At 49.6% G+C, this 25735-nt stretch overlaps 1 protein-coding gene across 10 annotated transcripts in view; it reads left to right on the forward strand.

Annotated features, from left to right (window-relative positions):
• Positions 1–2897: 2897 nt before the first annotated feature.
• Positions 2898–25735, forward strand: part of FANCA (FA complementation group A) — a 50693-nt gene continuing 27855 nt past the window's right edge. For all 10 annotated transcript variants that reach the window (XR_011071445.1, XM_068528413.1, XM_068528414.1 and 7 more), the window contains exons 1-17: positions 2898–3001; positions 3783–3892; positions 4252–4345; positions 10484–10626; positions 10717–10812; positions 12470–12543; positions 17669–17781; positions 19081–19163; positions 19508–19541; positions 19986–20052; positions 21427–21539; positions 22299–22375; positions 22644–22785; positions 23096–23229; positions 24478–24588; positions 25432–25527; positions 25621–25680. Coding sequence is in view for 9 of the 10 variants with exons in the window: in XM_068528413.1 (XP_068384514.1) it covers positions 2923–3001; positions 3783–3892; positions 4252–4345; positions 10484–10626; positions 10717–10812; positions 12470–12543; positions 17669–17781; positions 19081–19163; positions 19508–19541; positions 19986–20052; positions 21427–21539; positions 22299–22375; positions 22644–22785; positions 23096–23229; positions 24478–24588; positions 25432–25527; positions 25621–25680 (1626 nt within the window). In the remaining variant the exon portion in view is untranslated. The remainder of the gene's footprint in view (positions 3002–3782; positions 3893–4251; positions 4346–10483; positions 10627–10716; positions 10813–12469; positions 12544–17668; positions 17782–19080; positions 19164–19507; positions 19542–19985; positions 20053–21426; positions 21540–22298; positions 22376–22643; positions 22786–23095; positions 23230–24477; positions 24589–25431; positions 25528–25620; positions 25681–25735) is intronic.

Raw genomic sequence — 25735 nt, forward strand, 5'->3', positions numbered from 1 at the left:
CAGTGGACGTTGGGAAGGCACATGCACGAGTGATGCTTTGGAAACACTGAGCTATGGCCCATTTCTGATAGAAGGTCTCACCCAGCACAGGAGGCACGCAGTCATGACAATGGCATGTTCGATGTGCTTCAAATAGCTGCTTTTCATCGTTCTTTGAAGCAGAAGGATGAGGACTGCGGTGATGGGCAGTGAGGGGTAGCTCTGGTGTGCCTGGGGTGTGTGTATGCGTGTGCAGGTGTATGTATGTACGTGTGTGTTGAAGCTTCTACGACCTACTTCCCCTGGCAGCCCCATTCAGGGCTCTGGCATCTTGAATCTGACACACTCACATTTGAACTCTGAGCCCCTCCTGTTATTGTCTCTCAAACCGTCCTCCCAGTGTCTCCACCTCTCAGGTGAGGCATGTGTGTATGTATATGATGCACGTGTATATATGATGTATGCATGTGTATATAATATATGCATGTATGTATATGATGTGTGTGTACAGTGTATGTATGCATATGATGTGTGTGTGTATGATGCATGTGTGTACAATGTGTGTGTGTATATGACGTATGTGTGAATGATGTATGTGTATCTGTATATGATGTACGTGTATATGTATATGATGTATGTATGATGTATGTGTATATGATGTATGTATGATGTGTGTATATGATGTGTGTATGATGTATGTGTATATGATGCATGTGTGTATGATGCCTGCGTAAGATGTGTGTGTATGATGTGTGTATGATGTATGTGTGTATGATGTATATGTGTGTATATGATGTATGTGTATATGATGCACGTGTATATATGATGTATGCATGTGTATATGATATACGGATGTATGTGTGTGTACAGTGTATGTATGCATATGATGTATGTTTGTGTGCATGATGCATGTGTGTACGACGTATGTGTGTATATGACGTATGTGTGAATGTGTGCATGGTGTGTTTCTGTATATGATGTATGTGTGTATGATGTATGTGTATATGACGTATGATGTGTGTATATGGTGTATGTGTATATGATCCATGTGTGTATGATGCATGTGTATGTATGATGTGTGTATGATGTATATGTGTGTATATGATGTATGTGTATGTGCATATTATATATGTTTGTATGATGTATGTGTATCTCCACCCTCCCAATGGCTCGGGTTAGAAAACTCTGCACTTCTTCCTCACCTGGCAGATCAACCTTCGAAGTAGGAACCGATCTCATCACTTCTCTCCATCTCATGACCACCATGCTGGTCAAGCCCCCTGTCCATTGCCGAATAATAGCCTGAGTCCATCTCCCTGGCCTCTGTGCCCTGCCTTTGCCTCCCTACAGTCTCTTTTCAACCAGCTGCATAACTCATGACGTGCACCCGCCAGGGCCCTGCTCACTTGGCGTGGAGGCCGAGGTCTTCACGGTGCTTACAAGGCCACGTGGGTGCTCCCCTCCCCTCCTAAGCTGTTTGCTTAGTGCGCAGTCGTGTGTGTCTCTGGCAGTTCTGGTCTCAGCCAGCCTCTCCCCCTTGTTTACCTCACTGGTGGGTAGTCAGCAGCTGGATGGCCTGTGATGGCCTAATTTCCAGGTTCTGGCAGCAGGCAGGCTGCTGGCCAGGGCATGGGACTGCTGGCTGGGCGGCCACCTCTCCTCCACGTGGGTGGTCCTCAGCAGGCTGGCTCAGGTGTGTTCCTTGGAGGTACCTGGCTCTCAGCACCAGCTCTTTTCAAACTCCTGTTTGTGTCACGTCACTCCTGTGCCATTACCAGCCCAAACGGAAGGGATGGAGACGGGGGGGAGGACTCGTGGCCGCTTTTTGCAATCCCCAAGGGCCACGTGCTGTCTAGCAGGGCCCACCTCCAGTGGACCCTTGTTTACCCAAGTTTAGCAGCCCCCAATCTGGGTTGGGCAGCAGCAGTTATGCAGGGTGGTCGTGGCGTGCAGGCAAACTTGAAAACTCGGAGTTTCCAGCCACTTGGAAGCAGTTCAGGAGGTGGCAGTGAGCGCTCTTTGAGGGCATCCTGCACCCGCAAGGTCTTCACGGCCAATGGGACCACGTTGTGTGAAAACCTGGACACTGAGACACGGGGCTGCACAGTGTTTGTGAGATAACAGAAATGCATGTCGGTCTCTGTGCCTATCGTGGCACAGACCTCCTGAAACCCCTGTAAATTCCTAAGTGGGAAGAATACTAGGAGCATTTTTTTCTCTAACAAGTGGACACTGGGTGGGCTCCTGGTTGGCTCCGGCACAGGGGCTGAAGGCCAGAAAGGCCAAGCCATGGTTACAAGCCTGGGATTTTCAGCCCTCCTTCCCCCCCATCCTCCAGAGAGGGGAGAGGGGCTGGAAATGGACTTCATGTGTGTGACCCCTGTGGGTGTGTCCCCTGTGGGTGCGACCCCTGGGTGTGCTCGGCCGGGGTGAGCTGCGCTGTCCACCAGGCGGCCTCTCGTTTACACTTAATTGAAGTCAAAGCAGAGCAAGCCTCAGCTTCGCAGTCACACCGCCGGCCCGGGCTCCGCGGGAGACGAGGGCGCAGACTCGTCCTACACGGTTCCCAACTGGCAGCGCGGTTTTAGCGTCTCCCTGGATTTGGGTTTGTCGGATTGTTTCTTCATGCCCAGCTCTGGGTCATCTCGACAGGAATAATGCACAAGGGATGGCACAGTTTTCTCGCCCGTGATGCCATTTGAATCAGCGCCGCAAACCTCCAACGTTAGTGATACCTACCTGGCCCAGGTGTCGGTCTTCCCGCGTTCCCGCCACCACCAAGATGGCCGCCGCGCGCCGCCACCAAGATGGCTACCGAGGCTCCGCCCCTGCAGGGTGTGGCCGGGCAGCTGGCAGCCAATGGGCGCGCGCGCCTGTCCGCGGCCAATGGGAAGGCAACGCGGGCCAGAAGCCGAGAGACGTCGGCCGTGGTTCGTTCGCGACATGTCGGCCTCCCGGGCGCGGGGCGCTGCCTCGGACCCGGGGCACGGGGGCCGCAGGAGGGCCTGGGTCGAGCTGCTGGGTAGGTGGGCGCGGGGCTCCAAGACCCCTTCCCCCCCCAGCTTCCTTCGGCCCGTGGCCGTCCCCCCCTCACTGAGCCCCGACCGCGGCCCGTCCCCCACTCACCCCCGACGCCCGGCCTGTCCTCGCCTCACGCCGACCCGTTCCCGCCTCACGCCGACCCGTTCCCGCCTCACGCCCGACTCCCGGCCTGTCCCCGCCTCACGCCGACCCGTCCCCCCCTCATCCCCGACCCCCGCCCCGAGCTGTCCCCTCCTGGCAGCCCTCTGTCCACTCTGTCCAACGAGTGGCCAAGAGGGGTGGTTCCAGAAGGTAGGGAGTTAAGATTCACCGCCCCCCGCCCCCAGTAGCCTGGATGACGGTAACTGCAGCTCAGCTTGGCCCCAGAGTCGCGTAACCTCTTTGAAAGGATCAATCCCAAGAAACTAGCGTTGGTATCATCCTGCCAGCTAAGCTACACTTTACTCAGATTTCACCAGTTTTCCCCATAATGTCCTTTTTCTGACCAGTCTCCCGCGTGGCAGTTACTCCCGTCTCCTCGGTCTTCTCCAGAGGGTGGCAGTTCCTGGGTCTTCCCGACCTGGGTGTTTGGAGGAGTGGCCCTCAGTTGGATGTGTCTGATGTGTCTCGGGATTAGATTAAGCTTGTGTGGTTTCGGCAGGAAGCCCATGGAAGCGACATTCCCGGCTGCGTCCCCTCCAGGGGTACAGGGTGTCACGGTGTCTCCTTGCCTGAGTTTTTAAAGAGTGCTGTAATTTTTTGAAACTGATTTTCTCCCCTAGCGGGAAGGGTCAGGAGGCAGCAGCTGGGTCCTGAAGGTGAGCCGAAGGTCGGGGAGTCGGCTGTGCGCCTCTTGAGGAGACACCTAAACCTGGGCGACCTCGTGCTTGAGGTGAGTGGCGGTTGGTTTCGCCTTCGCGAGCACATTTGGGTTTGGGGTTTGTGAGCCCAGCCAAGCGTCGTCTTCATGAAGGGACACCTGGCAAGCCTCATGAGTATCTGGGAGAAGCACCCATTAAGTTTGCCGTCCAGGTGAGAAAAGTAACCGGGAGCATGTATCTATTTGGAGGTAAAACAGTCCGGAGAGGAATCTGGTAGTTCTCAAAGGCTTCCGTAAGTTTCACCTTTTAAAATGCTTTTGTACCTCAGAACATTTGGGAATAGCGCAGTGGGCAAGCACTGTGTACACTTTGGTTGTTTTCAGGACGTGGCTTGAATTTTAAAATGGAGCGCTTGGTGTTTGGTTTCCAGGTAGACGGTCCTCCCCGTAAACAGCTGTGTCTCAGCCGGTTGATTGATTATGATGGTCCTGGGGCCCACACTGACCTTTCCAGTTCATTGATAGGTAAGTTAGAGCTTCATTTTCTTAACAGATTGAGTTATGGAAGAGCTTTATGTTAAGTGACTTTTTAAAAAATTTTTTACTGCAGTATAGTTGCTTTGCAATGTTGTGTTAGTTTCTGCTGTATGTAAAGTGACTTTGATTTGCTTATAACAAGCAGATGTGTAAATTCCCCCAGGTAATGGTTTTCTGCTTATATGTGTGGTCACCAGCCACAGGTTTTTGTGACTTGCTTGAGGCTTGTTATGAGGCTCTTGTTTAAAAACAGTGAGTCAGCATGGGACTCAGAAGCAGTAGGAACCAAAGTTACCCTTGGAAAAACGGGACAGAAACGTGCCCCTCGTTTCTGGAAGTGGTGAGAACAGGCTCTGCTGGGCAGGGAAGTGCAGCAAGCAGCCAGAGATACAGGCTGACCTGGGGAGACTGTGGTTTGGGTTCAGACCACTGCTAGAAAGCGGATATTGCAGGAAAGCAAGTCCCACGAATGTTTCGGTTTCCTGATGCATATAAACTTTACGTTTACACAATAAATACTGTAGTCTACTAAGTGTACAACAGCATTATGTCTAAAAAAAATGTACATACCTTAATTAAAAAATGCTCTTATTATTAAAATTCAAAAAGCTACTTTATGGCTAAAGATGCTAACCATCATCTAACCTTCAGAGAGCCTTAATCTTTTTGCTGGTGGAGGGTCTTCCCTCAGTGTTGATGGCTGCTGACTGACCAGAGTGGAGGTTGCTGAAGGCTGGGGGGCTGCGGCCATTTCTTAAAACAAGACAGCAGTGAAGTCTGCTGTATCTTCCTTTCACAGATCCTCTCTCTGTGGCCTGCAATGCCGGCTGATAGCATTTTACCCACCGTAGAACTTTCAAAACTGGAGTCAGTCTTTTCAAACCCTGCTGCTGCTTTGTCAACTAAGTTTATGTAATAGTCTAAATCCTTTGTTGTCATTTCAGCAGTCTTCCTGGCATCTTCACAAGGAGTATGTTCAATCTCAAGAAACCACATCCTTTGCTCAGACACAGGACGCAACTCCTCATCCTTCATATTTTATCATGAGGTTGCAGCAATTCAGTCACATCTTCAGGCTCTACTCTTTTTTTTTCAATTTCTGTAATTTTTTACATTGAAGTATAGTTGACTTAACAATGTTTCAGGTGTATAACAAAGTGATTCAGTTATACATATATAGATAGCTCTCTCTCTCTCTCTCTCTCTCTAGATACACTTTTTCAGATTCTTTTCCATTATAGGGTATTACAAGACATCCAATATAGTTCCCTGTGCTATACAGTAGGTCCTTGTTTATCTGTGTTTTTTTGGTTTTTGTTTAAGATTTTTTGATGTGGACCATTTTTTTTTAATTAAATTTGTTTTTATGTATTTATTTTTGGCTGCGTTGGGTCTTCGTTGCTGCGCATGGGCTTTCTCTAGTTGCGGCGAGCGGGGGCTACTCTTCGTTGCCGTGTGTGGGCTTCTCATCGTGGTGGCTTCTCTTGTTGTGGAGCATGGGCTCTAGGCGCATGGGCTTCAGTAGTTCTGGCACGTGGGCTCAGTAGTTGTGGCTCACAGGCTCTACAGCGCAGGCTCAGTAGTTGTGGTGCACGGGCTTACTTGCTCCGTGGCATGTGGGATCTTCCCAGACCAGGGCTCGAACCCATGTCCCCTGCATTGGCAGGTGGATTCTTTTTTTTTGTTTGTTTGTTTGTTTGTTTTATACTGCAGGTTCTTATTAGGCATCAATTTTATACACATCGCTGTATACATGTCAATCCCAATCGCCCAATTCAGCACACCACCATCCCCACCTCACCGCAGTTTTCCCCCCTTGGTGTCCCTATGTCCATTCTCTACATCTGTGTCTCAACTTCTGCCCTGCAAACTGGCTCATCTTGGCAGGTGGATTCTTAACCATTGTGCCACCAGGAAAGTCCCTGACGTGGATCATTTTTAAAGTCTTTCTTGAATTTGTTACAATATTTTTTCTGTATTATGTTTTGGTTTTTTGGCCCCAAGGCATGTGGGATCTTAGCTCCCCAACCAGTGATTGAACCCGCATCCCCTGCATTGGAAGGCGAAATCTTAACCACCGGACTGCCAGAAGTCCCTGTTTATCTGTTTTATATATAGTAGTGTGTGTATTTTAATCCCAAACTCCTAATTTGTCCCACCTTGCCCCCCTTTCCCCTTTGGTAACCGTAAGTTTTCTATGTCTGTGAGTCCGTTTTTGTTTTGTAAATAGGTTCATTTGTATCATTTTTTTAGATTCCACATGTAAGTGATATCATACCACATTTGTCTGACTTCACTCACTTTGATAATCTTTAGGTGCATCCATGTTGCTGCAAATGGCATTATTTCATTCTTTTTTATGACTGAGTCATATTCCATTGAGTATATTTACCACATCTTCTTTACCCATTCACCTGTCGATGGACACTTACGTCGCTTAGGTTATTGCAAATGGTGTTCAGGCTCCACTTTTAATTCTAGTTCTCTTACTATGTCCTCCACATCTGTAGTTACTTCCTTCACTGCATTTTTGAACCTCTCCAAGTCATCCATGATGGCTGGAGTCAACTTCTTCCCCATTCCTGTTAATGTCAACATTTTGATTTTGATACATCCTTCCCATGAATCACAAATGTTCTTAATGGCATCTAGAATGGTGAATCTTTTCCAGAAGGCCATCAATTCACTTTGCCCAGATTCACCAGAGCAGTCACCATCTACGGCAGCTATAGCCTTACGAAGTGTATTATTTAAATGATAAGAGTAGAAAGTTGAAATTCTTCCTTGATCCATGGGTTGCAGGGTGGGTGTTGGGTCAGCAGCCATGAAAACAGCATGAATCTCATTGTCCATCTCCAACAGAGCTCTCGGGTGACCAGGTGCATTGTCAACGAGCAGTTGAAAGGAATCTTTTTTTCCTGAGAAGTAGGTCTCAACGGTGGGCTTAAAATAGTCAATAAACCATGTTGTCAACAGATGTACTGTCATACAGGTTTGTTTTTCCATTTTTTTAGAGCACAGGCAGAGTTGATTTACCATAATTCTTAAGGGCCCAAGGATGTTCAGATGGTAAATGAGAATTGGCTTCAACTTAGTCACCAGCTGCATTAGCCCCTAACAAGAGAGTCAACCTCTTCTTTGAAGCCAGACATTGACTTCTCCTCTCTGGCTATGAAAGTCCTGGATGGCATCTTCTTCCAGTAGAAGGCTGTTTCCTCTACATTGAAGATCTGTGGTTCAGTGTAGTCACCTTCATGGGTGATCTGAGCTAGAGCTTCTGGAGAACCTGCTGCAGCTTCTCCATCAGCACCTGCTGCTTCACCTGGCACTTTCGTGCTGTGGAGACGGCTTCTGTCCTGCAACCTCATGAACCAACTCCTGCTGGCTTCAGACTTTGCTTTTGTGGCTTCCTCCCCTTTCTCATCCCTCATAGAATTGAAGAGAGTTAGGGCCTGGCCCTGGATCAGGCTTTGGCTGAAGGGAATGTTTTGGCTGGTGTGATCTTCTGTCCAGACCACTCAAACTTTTTCCATATCAGCAATAAGCCTGTTTGGCTTCCTTATCATTCATGTGTTCACTGAAGTAGCACTTTTAATTTCCTTCAAGAACTTTTCCTTCGGCTTCGCAGCTTGGCTAACTGTTTGGTGCAAGAGGCTTTAGGTCTGTCTCAGCTTTTGACGTGCCTTCCTCGCTAAGTCATTTCTAGCTTTTGATTTAAAGTGAGAGATGTGCAACTCTTCTTTTCACTGGAACACTTAGAGGCCACTGTAGGGTTATTAATTGGCCTAATTTCAGTATTGTGTCTCAGGGAAGAGGGAGGCCCGAGGAGACAGAGAGAGACGGGAGCGGCCGGGAGGTGGAGCAGTCAGCACGCACAGGATGTTTGTGGATTAAGTTCACCATCATCTATGGGTGTAGTTTGTGATGCCCCAAAACAGTTACAGTGGTGACATCGGGGATCGCGCATCACAAATACCATGACAAATGTGATAATAACGAAAAAGCTTGAGATATTGTGAGAATTACCAAAATGTGACACAGAGACACCAAGTGCTGTTGGAAAAATGGTGCTGATAGACTTGCTGGGTGCAGGGTCACCACAGGCCTTCAGTTTGTAAAAAAAGGCAGTCTCTACAAAGTGCGATAAATCAAGGTCTGCTTGTATGTTTCTAGGTCCCCCGCCCCACTTTGAGAATACGAAGACAGGGAGAGTTCTGTGGGAATAACAAAAATAAGTTATTTTCTGGTCTTTCACATTTTTATTATGTAATGACTGTCATTTCAGAAAGATGCAGTCGGCCCTCTGGATCCATGGGTCCCACATCTGTGGATTAAACCAACCTTGGATGGAAATATTCAGGGGGGAAAAGAATTCCACAAAGTTCCAAAAAGCAAAACTTGAATTTGCTGTGTGCCAGCAACTATTTACACAGCATTTACATTGCTTTAGGTATTATAAGTAATCTAGAGATGATTTAAAGTGTCCTGGAGGATGTGTGTAGGTTATATACAAACAGTACGCCATCTTGTGTAAGGAACTTGAGCAGCTGCGGATATTGGTATCCACGGGCGGCCCTGGAACCAATCCCTCTGGAATACTGAGGGACGACTGTATTAACTAATCCACTAATTTGTTTTAAATTTCTACTCTGATAACCTTGCACCCCAGGCTTGCGTTGGCAGCTGATCCCTCAAGGTCACGGTGCTGCTTCTCTCGGCCGGAATTGTACTTGGATTTCGCAGACTGTGCGGGGTGCAGGGAACCAGCTCAGCCACACGCTTCCTTGTGTGGACTTTTGGATCAGAGCATGAGAACTTAGATAAGAAGCTCTTCACCTTGACCACAGAAATATAAGTAGACTCTCAACTCATGAATTTTTCAGTTGTTTTTCCTGCTGAAGGTAGTGGCTACCACACATATTCATATTTGTATAAAAATAAAAGCCTTGTAAATAAAAACAGGGATAAACTTTCCCATAGATACAAATTGGAAATAAATGGCTAGAAATGAGCATTTTCTACATTTCTATCATGAGTTATTTCTTTTTTTAAGATTTTTAAAAATTATTTATTTATTTATTTATTTATTTATTTATGGCTGTGTTGGGTCTTTGTTTCTGTGCGAGGGCTTTCTCCAGTTGCGGCGAGCGGGGGCCACTCTTCATCGCGGTGCGCGGGCCTCTCACTATCGTGGCCTCTTCTTTTGCGGAGCACAGGCTCCAGACGCGCAGGCTCAGTAGTTGTGGCTCATGGGCCTAGTTGCTCTGCGGCATGTAGGCTTTTCCCAGACCAGGGCTCGAACCCATGTCCCCTGCATTGGCAGGCAGACTCCCAACCACTGCGGCACCAGGGAAGCCCCATGAGTTATTTCTTGACCACAGTGGTGGATAGTATCTAGTACTGTCACTTGGAACCTTTACAACTATTGCACATGTTTTCACTTCTGTAGTGGTCTGTGTTTCAAGCCTTGAAGGTAATGGGCATGTGATACAGTTTCCTGGTTTTTTTAAATTAGTTTTGGAAGTCACATAAACTAGAAAACAATTTTCTTGTTGGCATCATCTATTTCCAGGCTGCCCAGCATTTCTCCTTTTATTGAGTGCAGACCAGGGGCTGATCCTCAGGAGGCGGGTGGCTGCCTGTGGGCCCGGCTTCCACCTGGCAGCCCAGGGACCGGGCACACCTGTGGCATGCGATGCCCACCATGTGTGTGGCTGGCATCAGGAAGCCAGACCCCGTGTCCAGTCAAACATCAACGTACGGTTGTGGGAGTGGTGACTATAAAAAACTGAAATTTGTTAAAAGTTCTCAGTTGATTGTGCTCCTTTGGAAAGAGTTGCTAAAGTTCTTGGTCAGAATGTATCTGCCAAGCTCCCTTGTTTTTGTCATACAAAATGCACAGATGTGTATATGCAACCATGGGCTTCAGGTGCTGCCCTGATTCTTGTGAGCTTCTTCAATTAGACTGAAGTCGTCTTACTTTCATACCTCGTGTTTCCCCCCAGATCTCTTCTCCCTTTCAAAAGGCAATTTTCTGTGGTGCTAGAGCTTCGGAGAAGGCATTTAACCAATCTACTTCAGTTGTACATTTTGTTGTGTGTGTCTGTGTTTTGTCTCATCTTTAAGGCTCTGCTTTGCGGGACCAAGCTGCGCAGCTGGGTGTTCCAGCAGCCGTCCTGTCCAGCCAGGTGGTGGCCTCTGGCCTCGTGCAGGTGTGTGAAGCAGATGCAGGTCCCCCTCCCAAGGTGCTGATGACGCCAGACCAGAGGGTAAGACGCAGCACGAGTTGCTGTTCAGCTGTTTGGGAAAATTGGACATTTAATACCGTTTCTTAGAAAAGATTTAATCTCTCTTTTCAGAAGAAACTGTCTTCCTTGTTTGAGATCGCTCAGAATTTATTAGCACAAAGCATGTTTTCCCGTCTTTCCTTCTGTCAAGAATTATGGAAAGTACAGGTAAAGTTGAGATTGTAACTCTGACTCTAGGGTTTTCAAGCAGTGTCCTGTTGATTTTGGTGGAGCCAGTAAAATCCCCATGTTTTGTTAGGAATTCCAGCAAGCATTGCATTAATTACAGAGACTGGGGTGTCTCTGTGGTTGGGAAAGAAGGACCGTCAATCACCATACTTGTCAATATTCACCCATCATTAGCAATATTTATTAGAATAGACTATGCACAGAAACACCGTGTTTTGCTTTCTTAGGTATATTATGATGAACAATTTCCCAGGATAGCATAGTAAACTAGAAAAATGTGATTTAAAGTGATTTAAAATCCTTCTTTTTTTTTTGGCCGTGCTGCGTGGCTTTTGGGATCTTAGTTCCCCTATCAGGGATTGAACCCGGGCCCCCTGCATTGGGAGCAAGTGGAGTCTTAACTGCTGGACTGCCAGGGAATTCCCTTATCTGTTCGGTTTTAAAACATTTTGAATTCAGTAGGCCTATAGATTTTTTTTTAATTTTATAAATTTATTTATTTTATGTATTTATTTTTGGCTGCGTTGGGTCTACGTTGCTATGCGCGGGCTTTCTCTAGTTGCGGCGAGTGGGGGCTACTCTTCGCTGTGGTGCACGGGCTTCTTATTGAGGTGGCTTCTCTTGTTGCGGAGCACGGGCTCTAGGCGCGCAGGCTTCAGTAGTTGCGGCGCGTGGGCTCAGTAGTTGTGGCTCGCGGGATCTAGAGCGCAAGCTCAGTAGCTGTGGCGCACGGGCTCAGTTGCTCCAAGGCATGTGGGATCTTCCCAGACCAGGGATTCAACCCGTGTCCCCTGCATTAGCAGGTAGATTCTTAACCACTTCGCCACCAGGGAAGTCCCTTTAATTTTAATTTTATGTTGGAATGTAGTTGATTTACTGATTTTTGAACAGTTGAAAGTTATCGCTTAGTTACTAAATGAGATCAGTTAAGTATATAGAAGAAGGAAAGAAAAAAACCAAGATAATGGTGCATTCATGGTTTTTTCCCCCCTTTTATCCAGCATACAGTGTAGAGCTCAGTTGATTGTCAGGCGTTGGTATGGCCCCTGCGCCCGTTGGTAACTAGCTAAATGCACGTGGATTGGGATGGTCCCAGTGTTTGCAGGTAGCAGAGAAGGGTGGGCGGCCATGGCTGATTGGGTGGTTAGGAAGGGCTTCCTGGAAGGAAGTTGCGTGGAGTGTGAGGCATGAGTTCCTGGGTGAAGAGGAGGGCACTGTGGGCGTTGGGGCCGAGTCCGACTGGGGCTCCCTGTTCGAGGGGGTGGGCGCATCAGTGCTATAGCCTGGAGGGCCTCCCTGGGAGGACAGACGAGAGTCTGAACTTTGTCCTGAAAGCTGGGAGGAGCCACGGAAGGGTTCTAAAGAAGAGGAGAGATTGGCCTGGCCAGTTACATTTTGGAATCTTGTGTTGGCCATAGTGGAGAAAGACCTGGAAGTGGACTAAGCTAGAGGCTGGGCAGAGAGCAAGCCTGAGCCTGAACCTGGGAATGATGGTGGCAGTGGTGGGGGGTGAAGGTGGTGATGTGAGTGTTGGGAGGCTTGGTCTTCAGGAGAGTACGTGGTTAAGCACACAGGCTGAACGTCTTGTAGGATAATGTGTGCGTGAAGGACTCATAGTTTCTGTGATTTTCTGCAGAATTCTTTGCTGCTTGAAGCTGTGTGGCGCCTTCATGTTCAAAACATTGTAAGCCTCCAAGAGCTGCTGGAAAGGTATACCAGTGATTATTTACCATTAAAGTAAATTGAACATTTAAATTAAAAATTAAAATTTTATGTAACATGAAATTTAATTAATATTACATAATTTATTTTTTTCTAATCTAGTATGATTTATTTATATGTAAAGCCAAAAATCACCCAGAGAAGCAGTTGCTTTATTATTTAAAGAGAACATTTGTTATAATTGAAGTCTTCATCATGCACAGACTTGGTAATGTTTTCTTTGTATGAGATATACAATGCGATAAAGTATTTTTAAAAACTAAAAGAGAGACATTCAGGTAAATATGGTTGATAGAATGTGTGCAACTCTTACCTCCTGAAATCCCACCAAGAGTCAGAAAGGGGGTTTTATAAAAGGAATAACCCCATAAGGTTGGGAGAGTCTAGGGGAGGAGAAGCAGGAGGCGGAGGGGCTGGTGGTGAATGACTTAGCAAGTGAGCTGGCGGTGCGATGGCGCCCGGTGCCTCTGGGTGAGGGAGTGAAGGGGAGGAGGGCTCAGAATGAGCTGACTGAGAACACACGTGAGAAGCATTTGGAGCTGTAGGTGGATTGTCTTCTCTGCTGTAGGCAGCCAGGCAATCACTCCTCCCCTGGTTGACAGAAGGCTGGAGGTTTACGTGTTTATTCTCTGGTCAGGGAAAATAGAGAATGTCTAGTTTGGGGGACTGTCAAGCACAGTTGAAAATGCTGTATTGAAACCAGTGATGGCATGACACGTGGGTCACATCCAGAAGTCATGAAAGATTGATCAGTTTGACTACGTGAAAACCGTATCTCCTAGCATACACGCCTGATGTCAGGGCACCAGGTACATAAAGCAAAACCTGACAGTTGAAGGGAGAGATGGACTTTCAACTATGATCATTGGAGCCTTCAGTCCCCCACTTTCAGTAACGGGTGGATCACCTGCTCAGACCAGCAACGACCCGGAGACAAGAGAGAGCCCCACTCGCAGCTGACGTACCTGACGCCCGCAGACCGTCCCACCCAGTGGTGCCCAGCTCCAGGATAGGTCACACGGTTCAGGCCATAAACCAAGTTGGAATAAGTTTAAAAGCGTTGAAACCATACAAAGCATGTTCTCGAGCCACAAAGGAACTGAATAGAATCAACAGAAGAAAATTTGGGAAATCCACAATATTGGGAATCAAGCAGTAGACTTTTTTTTTTTTTAAATAAATTTATTTATTTATTTTTATCTTTGGCTACGTTGGGTCTTCGTTGCTGCGTGAGGCCTTTCTTTAGTTGCAGTGAGCGGGGGCTACTCTTCGTTGCGGTGTGCGTGCTTCTCATTGTGGTGGCTTCTCTTGTTGCAGAGCATGGGCTCTAGGCGTGCGGGCTGCAGTAGTTATGGCACTTGGGCTCAGTAGTTGTGGCTTGTGGGCTCTAGAGCGCAGGCTCAGTAGTTGTGGCGCACAGGCTTGGTTGCTCCGCGGCATGTGGGATCTTCCCAGACCAGGGCTCGAACCCGTGTCCCCTGTGTTGGCAGGCGGATTCTTAATCACTGCGCCACCAGGGAAACCCAGCAATACACTTTTAAATAATCAATGGGTCAGCCAAACAAATCACAAGGGAAATTAGAAAATACCTCAAGACAAATGAAAAGGAGAACAACACATGAAAATTTATGAGATGCTGCTAAAGTAGTGCTTAGAGGGAAATTTATAGCTGCAAAAACCTACATGAGAAAAAAGAATGACCTCAAATCAGTGACTTAAACTTTGACCGTAAGAAACTAGAGAGAGAAAAGCAAACCAAACCCAGAGCAAGCAGAAGGAAGGAAATAATAACAATTAGAGCAGAAATCAATGAGATAGGAAAGATAATAGAGAAAATCAATGAAAAAAAGAAAAGGGCTTTGAAAAGGTTAGCAAAATTGATAAACCTTTAGCTAGACTTAGCATGAAAAAAAGACATAAATGGTTAAAATCAAAATGAAAGAAAGGTTATCACTGCTGACCGTACAGAAATTAAAAGCATTTTAAGGTAATACTGTGAACAATTTTTTAAAAATTAATTAATTAATTAATTATTGGCTGCATTGGGTCTTGGTTGCTGCGCGCAGGCTTTCTCTAGTTGCGGCGAGAGGGGGCTACTCTTCGTTGTGGTGCACAGGCTTCTCGTTGCGGTGGCGTCTCTTGTTGTGGAGCACGGGCTCTAGGCACGCGGGCCTAGTTTCTCTGTGGCATGTGGGATCTTCCCGGACCAGGGCTTGAACCGTGTCCCCTGCATTGGCAGGCGGATTCTTAACCACTGCACCACCAGGGAAGTCCTTGTGAACAATTTTTTGCCAATAAATTAGAAAACAGATAAAATGGATGAATTTCCAGAAAAATGCAAAAGACTGCACCGGCTTGAAAAGAAAAGAACTGAATAGATCTGTAACAAGAAAGGAAACTGAGTTACTAATAATATAAAGGCTTCCCACAAGGAAAATCTCAGGGCCTGGCTTCTCTTGTGAACTCTGCCAAGGACTTAAAGAGGAAATGTGCTATCCCTTCATAAATTCTTCCAGAAAATAAAGAAGGCTGGAACACTTCCCACCTTACTCCACAAGGCCAGTAATACCCTGATATCAAAGCTGGACAGAGACGTCACAAAACAAAACTACAGACCAATGTCTCTAATGAATATAGATGCAAAAATTCTCAACAAAATACTTGCAAACTGGATCCAGCAACATATGAAAGGTCTAAACACCATAATAAGGGAGATGTATCCCCAAAATGCAAGGTTGGTTTAACATCTGAAAATTAATTAACATATCTAATAAAAGGACAGTCTTAATAGAAGCAGAAAGCAATTGACAAAGTCTGATACTATTTCATGATAAAAACTCAGCAAGCTGGGAGTAGCGGGAACTTTTCAACCTGATAAAGGTCATCTGTGAAAAACCCACAGCTCACATCAATGTCATGAGACTGAAGGCTCTCATATGATCAGGAATGTTCTTAACACTTCTGTTCAACATCACTGGAGTTTCTAGCCAGGGAATTAGGCAAGGGGGAAAGAAAAAGGCATCCAGATTGGAGTGGAAGAAGTAAAACTCTGCAGATGACATGATCTTCCATACAGAAAATCCCGAGAAATCCACAGCATAAAAAAGTTCTGGAGCCGTAAGTGAGTTCTGTGTGGTGGCAGGATGCAAGACCAATACACAAAAATCACTTGTATTTTTGTATGATAACAGTGCACAACCTGAAGGTGAAATTAAGAAGTAATTTCATCTAATAACACATCAAAAAGAGTAAATTAGGAATAAAGTTAAACAAGAACAAGACTTGTGCACTGAAAACTATAAAGCATCATTTTTTTAAAATAAATTTATTAATTTCTTTATTTTTGGCTGCATTGGGTCTTCGTTGCTGCACACGGGCTTTCTCTAGTTGCGGTGAGTGGGGTCTGCTCTTTGTTGCGGTGCGTGAGCTTCTCATTGCGGTGGCTTCTCTTGTTGCGGAGCACAGTCTCTAGGCGCACGGGCTTCCGTAGTTGTGGCGCACAGGCTCAGCAGTTGTTGCTTGAGGGCTCTAGAGCACAGGCTCAGTAGTTGTGGCGCACGGGCTTAGTTGCTCCATGGCATGTGGGATCTTCCCAGACCAGGGCCCAAACCCGTGTCCCCTGCATTGGCAGGTGGATTCTTAACCACTGCGCCACCAGGGAAGCCCTATATAAAGCATCATTGAAAGAAATTAAGACCTAAATAAATAGACGTTCCATATCCGTGGATTAGAAGACTTAATATTGTCAAGATGGCACTGCTCCCCAATGTGATCTGTGAACTCAGTCAGGATCCTTCAAAATCTCAGCCGGCATTTTTAAAGACATTGACAAGCTTGTCCTAATATTGATATGGAAATGCAAGGGACCCTGAATAGCCAAAAATTATTCAGAAAGAAGGAAAAAAATTGGAAGATTCACACATCCTGTTTTTATTTTAATTAATTAATTAATTAATTATTTTTGGCCATGCCATGCGGCATGCAGGATCTTAGTTCCCCAACCAGGGGTCGAACCTGTGCACCTGCAGTGGAAGCGTGGAGTCCTAACCACTGGACTGCCAGGGAAGTCCCCACATCCGGTTTTTAGAGCTTACTACAAGACTGTAATTATCAAGACAGTGCGGTCCTGGCATAAGAATTGACATATAGATAAACAGTAGGATTGAGGATCCAGATGTAAACTCATACGTTTATGGTCAGTTGATTTTTGACAACGGTGCTAAGACCATTTAATGGGGAAAAACAGTCTTTTCAACAGTGGTGCTGGGACCACTGGACATCTACATGCAAAAGAATGGTGTTGGACCCTACCTCACACTACAGATGGCAACTAACTCAGTGCATCAGAGACCTAAACCTAAGGGCTAAAACCATAAACCTCCTAGAAGAAGATCTGAGGGTAAGTCTACATGACCTTGGATCAGGCAGGGGTTTCTTGGCTATGACACCGAAAACTCATGCAACAAAAGAAAAAATAGGTCATTTAGGCCTCATCAAGTTTTAAAACTTTAGTGTGTCGTCCCTATCAGAACAATGAAAAGACAATGCATACAAATTGTTTGCAAATCATGTATCTGATAAGAACCTAGTATCTAGAATAAAAGAATTCTTAAACTTTAACAAGAAGAAAAATAATCCAATTAAAAAATGGACGAAGGATTTCAGTAGATGTTTCTCTAAAGAAGATTTACAGATAGCCAAGCACGTGAAAAGATGCTCATCATCCTTATTCTCCAGGGAAATAAAAATCTGACAGGGGAGGCGTGTGAGGGCTCCCCCACCCCGCTGCTCTGCACCCAGACATGGGCTGTCCTGCAGGGCTGCTGCATTGCTGACATCTAGAGCCCATGATCGCTACTCTCACTATTTGTTATTACTGAAATTTCTTTTTTCCCCCAAGAACAGTAAGCTACTCCAAATAAATAAACTATTTGAAAAAAGTGATGATTTTTAACATCAGTGGCAGCCATTCCTGATGCCCCTTGTACATCTGCTGGCCCCGTTGTGACTTGGGACGGGAAGGCTGAGGTAGTCGCCAGCTTGCTGTCAGTGGAGTGAGTGTGAAAGAAAGTGGAATAATGGGGTCAGGTGAGCTGTGTGCTTGTGCCCCCAGCCATGCCGACTCTCAGGCCGTGGTGGCCTGGCTCTCCAGGGACCTGCGCCTGCTGTGTGAGCAGACAGAGGCACCCTGTCAGCACGCCGACGTCGCCAGGGCTATGCTTTCTGGTAAGTTCACGGCAGTGGTGGGTTCTTGGGTACAATTGCTTTAGACCAGTGGGAATGCTTTCTGCTGTGACGATCTGTGGGAAGCAGAGCGGCCCACACACTCCAACAGGAAGTCATTGCAGTCTGTACCTGTCGTTGTGGGTTTGCGTTGAACTTGAGTTGTGTGCAAATGTCAGCCTGTTGACCCGATGGGTTGGGCCGGAGCTGGTGTGTTAAGGATGTGTACCTTGTGACCTGCGAGCAGAGGCAGGTGGCTCCCCCGGCATCCCAGCTCCCACTTCGGGGAAGCGAGAGTCCAGGGCTGATTTGACTGAAGACGCAGCTCCTAGACAATGTGCAAAGGACGTAGGGTCACAGGTTGGTTATTTACAGATCCCAGGGAGCTGGGGATGGGCCGTCCTCCGTCCAGGTCACAAGCGAGCGGGAGAGAGCACAGCGGAAGGCACCAGTGCTTGTACCCTGGCCACTGGCTTTCCACGGCTCAATTCTAGGCAGTGGTTTTACAAGGTGCCCGGGAGAAGCAAAGTGGGAGCTTGGGCAGGAATCCTTATCTGAATGTGGGGACTTTGGGTGAGCAGGGCTGCCCTGCTGTGGACGCCTGGGCAGCGCCACACCCTGTTCTTCTGGCACCTTCCCGTTCTCTCCGAGTCAGCAGGCCCGCCGTCACCGGTCATGCCGAAGGAATGCAGTCCACAAGTAAACGGAAACCTCAAGGGGAGGGGTTCCCTACAGTTAGTTGGCTTGTGGACTGTTTTCCTTTGCAAAATGTGCATTCCTTTTTCCTAAAACTTTCTTGGTGATGTGAATTATTTCCAATTCCTGAATCCTGTAATCTGGTCCCAGATTAAGTTTAAATTGAAATTTGACAAAATCTTTTTAATTTCAGTCCCATTGGTCGTAACCTTTTCAGAAGGTATGAGTCCATTTCCTGCCTCATTCCCCACAATGTAATGCTTCCGGGCCCTAGAACCGTCCGTGTATGGTTGGTGTAGGAGATTGGCTGAGAGGAAGGCCACGTAAAACCCTTAGACGATACTTTTTTGTTTTCAGTGAGAAAATCCTTCCTATAAACTTGATGGATTGTGTTTCCTTTTCGCGTGGACTGTGGCTCGGGGAAGAGGCTCTGCTTGGCTGGGTTTGGTGGTGTGGTCGGTGGGCTCCCTGGGGCCAGGAGCCGGTGTCCCCCCAGCTCCGTGCAGGTCCTCACCCTGCCGGCCCCTCTGAAGCTGGTGGTCTGTGTGATTCACGGCTGTTCAGAGACCACAGTGTATGTAAATGCTTTGGTTTTGTGGCTTTCAGATTTTGTGCAAATGCTTGTTTTGAGGGCATTCCAGAAGAACGTGGATGTGAGAGGAACCGTGGAGCCGGAGTGGATGACCCAGGTGGGAGGACACCAGGCCTCGTGGGGCAGCGGCTGCAGCACGAGGGACCCACGCTGTAGTTGTCAGCTCTATACGGGGAAGTCCGCTTTGCTGTCACCACAGGGCGCCCCTGAGTGCAGATGTGAGGGCACGGGCCTGGGTGGTGGTCTCTCCCCCACGGCTCTCGAGGGTACAGCCTTCCCCACGGCCCACGAGGGTACAGCCCTCCCCACGGCCCAGATCCTGGGCTGTGCCTGAGGGGGAATCTGGAGACGAGCTCTTTGTAAAGTCGAGTCTTGTTTTACTTTGGGGTGACAGCTGGCTCGCTTGTGCCCCTGTGTAACTGCAGTGTTCTGTCCCCACAGGTGGCCGTTGCTGTTCTCGAGAGGATGCTGGCTTGTGAGTGGCTCTGTGGCCCACGTTGTAAATGGCCTCCCTTGCTGGTTAGGGATTCCTGCGGTTCGCCGCCTTTCCAGCTCAGTGCTGCTCCTGGCAGGCCTCTTTCACGGTTGTGATTGGGTCTAAACTCACCAACTTACTTGTTTTTCTCCTGCTGTCAGTTTTGGTGGCTTCACATTTGATCTCCAGAGCAGCAGTGGTGACCAGTTGAATGGTTCATTAGGGAAGCATTTTCTTGCCTACATATTGTGCTTGATTTTCAAGGCTTAAGTCTGGTACCACTGAGACACTTGGGATCTTGCAGGGCTTGTGCGTCGGGGGGGTTCGGGGGCCTAGGAGGCCTGTGATGGCAAGGTGTCCGTTACCTGACTTGCCCAGAAGCACTTGGTCGGGGCTGTTTATGATGGACGGTGATGATGTGTGTCTGTCTCTTTTCTGCCTCAGCCGCGCTCGAAGCTTTGGCGGCCGGGATACAGGAGGGGTCCGCAGCACACAAGGCAGTGAGCTGCTGGTAAGTTCTGGAGGTGGGCCTGCCGGCTGAGTGGTCCCAGGTATGCTGGTCGCCCCCGGAGGCCCAGTGATCCTTTGCCATTGTGGTGACATCAGGAGCTGGAAAGCACTAGAAGTCCTCTGAAGATGAGGCCCTTCCTGTGGGACCCATGCCACCTCCGGGTCTGAGGGGAGGGGGTCCTCGGAGTCCCAGCCAGGGAGACCTTGCCTGTCATGCCTGCCCCCGCAGGACCCTCCACTTGCTCTCCTTGGTTCTGTGGAGGCGCATCCAGGTACTTGGGGACCAAACGTTGGGGTGTCAGGTTTGCTTCAGAGTAACATGGGGTGAGGCCACCTGGGCCTTGGCTCTCTCCTGGGAACCCAGGAGATTTCCCAGCATTTCCAGGCTTTGTTACTCTTTCCATTTTTCAATTATTTTGCTCCTGATTACCTCTTCTCCACGATTACTTTAATAGTCCTCAAACCTGCTGTGTGAGTACTTTACTAATCAGCATATAAAACACTGCTCTGTTCTATGTTTTATGCATTTTCACGATGTGCTGAGTCCGTGCTCAGACTTGTCCCGAGAGTCAGATCATGACTTTTCACGTTTTTTAGTTAGTTGCCAACACTTAGAGTAAAATCAGACGTCCCCTCCCAGTCTGGGTGGCCGTCCTGCCTGGAGCCTCCTCACTGCACGTGTGACATGGGCAGTTCACATGGCTGCTAGGGCCCTGGATTCTCTCCCCTGAGGGATCGGGTGGGGCTGATCATGACACCCTGCTGTCAGTCCCGGTCTCCCTCTGTCCCTCCTGACCTGTCAGTGACATCCTGCTCCCTCTCCTTTTCTTGCTTCTCCTGTCGGGAGAAGGACGTCCCTGGCTCCAGGTGCGGTTGAGAGCCTCCATGTGCCGGGGCAGGATCAGGTGCTCAATGCGAACCATGGCCCTGCCACCTCTGGTTCCCATTTCACAGATGGGGAGACCGAGGCTTTGCGACGTGTGCTGGGCCTGGGTCCAGCCACTGGCTGTGGTCACTGTGACCTCCGTCACCTCCTGCGAGGCCCAGCCCTCTGTGACCTCACTCTGATCTTCTTGCTTCTCCATGTGACAGCGACTCCATTGCCTTTGATTCTGTCCTGTTGAAGCGACGCTCCCCTGGATTCCATTTCCGTCTGCGGCATGGCAGCCTGGCTGCAGGCCTGGCTGGGGAAGCGTGGGCAGGGCCAGCCTGTGAGCCTGAGCTGGGGGTCTGGAGTCGGGGGCCTGCAGGTCCCTGGCTGCTTTGCCAGTGAGCCGCTCCTCGTGCGTGAGGTGCCGCTGTCAGGTGCTGGCACTGTTGAGTGGCGGCAACCTGCAGGGGTCCCCTCCCCTGAGATCCTCTGCTGCGTCTGCAGGTTCAGTGTGTTCAGTGGACACATGTATCGAAGTATAATTTCAACCGAGTCTCCCAAGAGGTTCTTCTGTCACACTCTGACCCAGATCCTCACCCACAAGCCTGTGCTGAAAGGTGGGTCCTGGTGCCCTGGGTGCCTCCCTTGACAGAAGCTCGGGCCGCGGACGTTAGCACGGGGAGGACAGTCCATTTGTCATTAAATATCTTCTCATTTGAAAGCAACACTTTCCCATAAAGAAAATTTAGAATTAAAGAAGCGTCACCCGTTGCCAAAGTAGAATATCTTTAATATGAAGCCCTTCCTGTCTTTTCTAGATAGGTTTTTAAAACAGTGCTCATACTGTGAATTCCAAGGTTCTGTTTCTGCGGCTCACATCAGCATTTTCTGTGTGGGTGCATGGCTTTCTGAAAGGTGTCTAACACCCGAGTCATCTTCTGCCTGACGCACTGCCCCGTGAGGGCTGGGCGGTCTGTGAGGCTCCTGATGGCGCCTTCTCTGTGGTGCTGCATCCAGGGGCCCACGGAAGCCCCCGACAGAGGCTGTTGCCCCTCCGGAGGGCCTGGCCTGGCTGATGCATGCTTTCCAACCGTGTCCTTTCAACACGTCCTCACTGACTGCTTATTCATAGTGAAAGTTTAAAAGCAGCAAAATTAATGTGTAATTGATGGGTTGGAGGATATTTATAGCAGATATGATCAAGGATTACCAAAGACACAGACATTTCATGACATAAAAAAATGGCTGGAAAATGGGGAAATGGTGAAGTTCACATAACATTTGGAAAAGTGCAAATTAAAACAAGGTACTTTATTGATATTGAACTTTTTGATGATTACTGATGTGACGTTTTGTGTGTTTCCTCCTGAATGAAGTTTCCGACGCTGTTCAGATGCAGAGAGAGTGGAGCTTTGCAAGGACCCCGCCTCTGCTCAGTGGCCTGTACCGTAGGGTAAGTGCACGGGGTGGGGTCCAAGACCTGCTGCACGGGCTCTGGGGGTCCCAGGAGATGCCACAGCCACGGCCGTCCGTGGCTGGACCGCCGTCCGGGTCCAGAGACTGAACTTGTCACGTGGGCAAAGCACCTTGTCCTCAAATGAGAACTCCCTCCAGCCGCTGCTGGCCGTGGGGGTCAGGAGGGGCAGGTGTCTCGAGTCTAGGTTGTGTACGATGCAGAGGGGGAGGGAGGCGAGGGTCCAGCTCTGACACTTTGGTTGCAGCTCTTCGTGATCCTGAGCCCAGAGGAGCTAGTGGACTGCTTACAAGAAGTTCTGGAGACACGGGAGGTGAACTGGCAACACGTGCTGTCCTGCGTGTCCACACTGGTGATCTGCTTGCCAGACGCACAGCAGCTGGTTAACGGTGCGCGGGGATGGGAGCCCCGCTGTGTTCCGTGCGTGTGTGCGCGTGTGATCCGTGGACCGGCGCTGGGGCGAGCCTGCGGGCCGAATCGCTGTGTCTGGCTCAGTGAGGATGGAAGCCCTTCCCGCCTGCCCAGCCAGTGCCCTCTGGACCGCCCTCTGCTGTCGGCCTGCCCGTGTACCCGCCGCCAGGCTGCGTGCGGGCCGCCACCCAGGGCCTGGGGGTCGGTGTTGGATGAGCGGACTGTCCTGCCTGCCCCCCTACCCCCGCCCCAGCCCCCGTCCACAGCCGTGCCACTGTCCTCACCTAGGTTGGGTGTCGCGTTTGCTGGCTCATGCGTTCGAGAGCTGTGACCTGGACAGCATGGTCTTGGCGTTCCTGGTTGCACGGCAGGCTGCGCTGGAGGGCCCAGCTGCCTTCCCGTCCTATGCCGCCTGGTTCCAGGTGAGCCGCCTGCGCTCCCGCTGGGGTCGGCTCTGCCGAGACTGCTCAGCTTCCCATCTGCCTCTTTGGGCCTCCTGCCGTCTCTCATGAGAAAAATGAGTGAAATCCAGCAGGAAAGGGTGAAAGCGAACACAGCTGCCTTTTTTTGCACAGTGTGCTGCGCTGTGATTGGTTTCACGTCTGTGGGGGAGCGCCCTCCTCTCTTCCCTGTTTCCCGCCACCTGCGCGTGTTTGCCGCTCTTCCCAGGCTGCTGGGCCTGGGGGGCATCTTTGGGACATCAGCTTTGAAGGTTGGGCGTGTGTGGATTTGGGTTTACGAGCCCTGTTCTTTGCAGAAGCTTTGGGTGGTGTAGCTGTGGCCTCTTGGAGAGCCCGCCTCTCTCTGCATCCACCCGGCTCTGTGCCTGGTGTGCCGTAGAGATGGTGGGTGTGGTTCTTTCTTTTGCGGAATGAAGCTCCCTCCTGGCCCTGCGCTTACCCCAGCTCCACACAGCGGGCCAGGGGCTCCTGCTGGAGGCACGTGGACTCAGTGACTGCGTCCACAGTCCTGGCCCCGAGGGGCTTACCGGAGTGCACTCAGTGCTCCGGCAGTAGGGCCAGTGGTGTCGGCCTTGTGTGCTCGTTCTGAGGACTTCGTGCCTGTCGTCTGTCTGACGGCACAATTGTTCCGAAGAACCACAGGGTGTGCTTTGGAGGAGGAGCTTCCGTGGGCCTCGTGATGTGGCAGGTGGGCCTCTTACGGCTGGCGTGAGGCGAGTGCTGGTCTCTGCAGGCTCATCGGGACATATTCAGGGTCGACACCTCTTCAGAACCTCCCTGCCCTGGGCACCCACAGGCACCCCTGGGCGCCCTGGGTTCTATAAGAGTCCACTCTCCTGCTGTGGCCTGGGCACTTTGCCCGAGGCCCCACCCCTGCAGGGATCTCGTCCACTCAGACGGGCTTGGGGCTGGAGTGGAATGAATTCACCTGTGAGGAAGGGACTCTCGCAGGGTGGTTAACAAATCCTGTCTCTAACGTTCATAGAAAGACACCATATTTACCATTTTCTACAGCAATATATTTTTAATTTTTTAAATATATTTTCAGTCCATCTGTTTAGCTAGGCCACAGCCATGTCGTCCTAAAGACAAATGAACTGAAGTGGCTTTGCTTCCCTTTTTCTGCTGTTTTTGAGGCCGGGATGTAGCCATGGCCACCCCACGGCAGGTCCTCCTGTCTCCCCCGCCTCATGCCCATCCTCCTCACAGGCCGCCTTCGGGAGCGCAAGGGGCTTCCACAGCTGCAGCAAGAAGGCGCTGGTCTTCCTCTTCAAGTTCCTGTCTGACCTCGTGCCCTTCGAGGCCCCCCGGTACCTGCAGGTGAGAGGCCGGCGGCACGTTCGGCTCAGGGCAGCCCCGCAAGTGACAGTCACAGAATGCAAACGCCACCCTGGGGTGTCGGTGCACTCCTGGGGAGGCATGTTTCTTACAGTAAATGCCCAGAAACCAGCCGCGTGTGGTCCTAGGAGCTGGTGAGTGAGCGAAGGGGGCCTGGTGCCTGCATAGAAAGGGGTCCCCATACCACGGACACTGAGGCCAGTGAGTGTCCTGGGTCCCATGTTTGGTTTTTAAAAATGATATATTTTTATATTGAAGGAGAAGGATCTGGAAGAACATGCCCCCAGTGGCTTTGGACGTGCCTTCTGGGAGTGGAAGACTTCACGCTCCAGTTTGCGTTCTTTATCACCATGTACATTAGTCTCATGATTAGAAAGTGCCTTGCAATGAGCTTTCTTTTGTAATCAGATGACATAACCAGCATTTGCTTTGAGGGGTAGGGCACTTGGAAAAGGAATCTCACCTTCTTTTTTTAATTAAGAAATGCATATTTCATTTCAAAGAATACATGTGACGTAACTCACGCAGCCTGGAGTCCGGTCTCCCCGTGCAGCTCAGTCCCTGCTGCCCCTGGGGCCCCGACGCCTCCCTCTGAGGGGAGGAGGGCTGCGTGTGTGTGGGCGGGGCCGGCTCTGGGGCAGGGCACCTGCTGCCCCTCCCGGCCCCGTGCAGAGACCCTCACCCAGGACTCCGTCTGCCCCACCTCCAGACCCCCCTGGGGTCTTTGGCTAATTCTTCAACTTTGTTGCCGTCAGTACGAGTGTCTCCCCCAGAAAGTCAGGACAGCTGATGGGCTGATGGACCTGCTCCGCCCTCTGCCCGCAGGTGCACGTCCTCCACCCGCCGCTGGTTCCCAGCAAGTACCGCGCTCTCCTCACCGACTACGTGGCGCTGGCCAGGACGCGCCTCGCCGACCTCAAGGCGAGTCCCAGCCTCCCCTGCTGCCTGCTCCTCCTCTCTCTGCGCGGAGGCCAGTGCCTGTCTGGGTCCTCACATGCGCCCGTGTCTTTGCAGGTTTCTATAGAAAACATGGGGCTCTATGAGGATTTGTCTTCAGCTGGGGACGTCACCGAGGTAACGTCCTGGGCTCGTCGCTGAGCGTCTCTGCGTGTCTGAGCCTTTTCTGTCT

Source organism: Eschrichtius robustus, chromosome 19, assembly GCF_028021215.1.
Source record: "Eschrichtius robustus isolate mEscRob2 chromosome 19, mEscRob2.pri, whole genome shotgun sequence".
In the NCBI taxonomy this organism is placed as follows: domain Eukaryota; kingdom Metazoa; phylum Chordata; class Mammalia; order Artiodactyla; family Eschrichtiidae; genus Eschrichtius; species Eschrichtius robustus.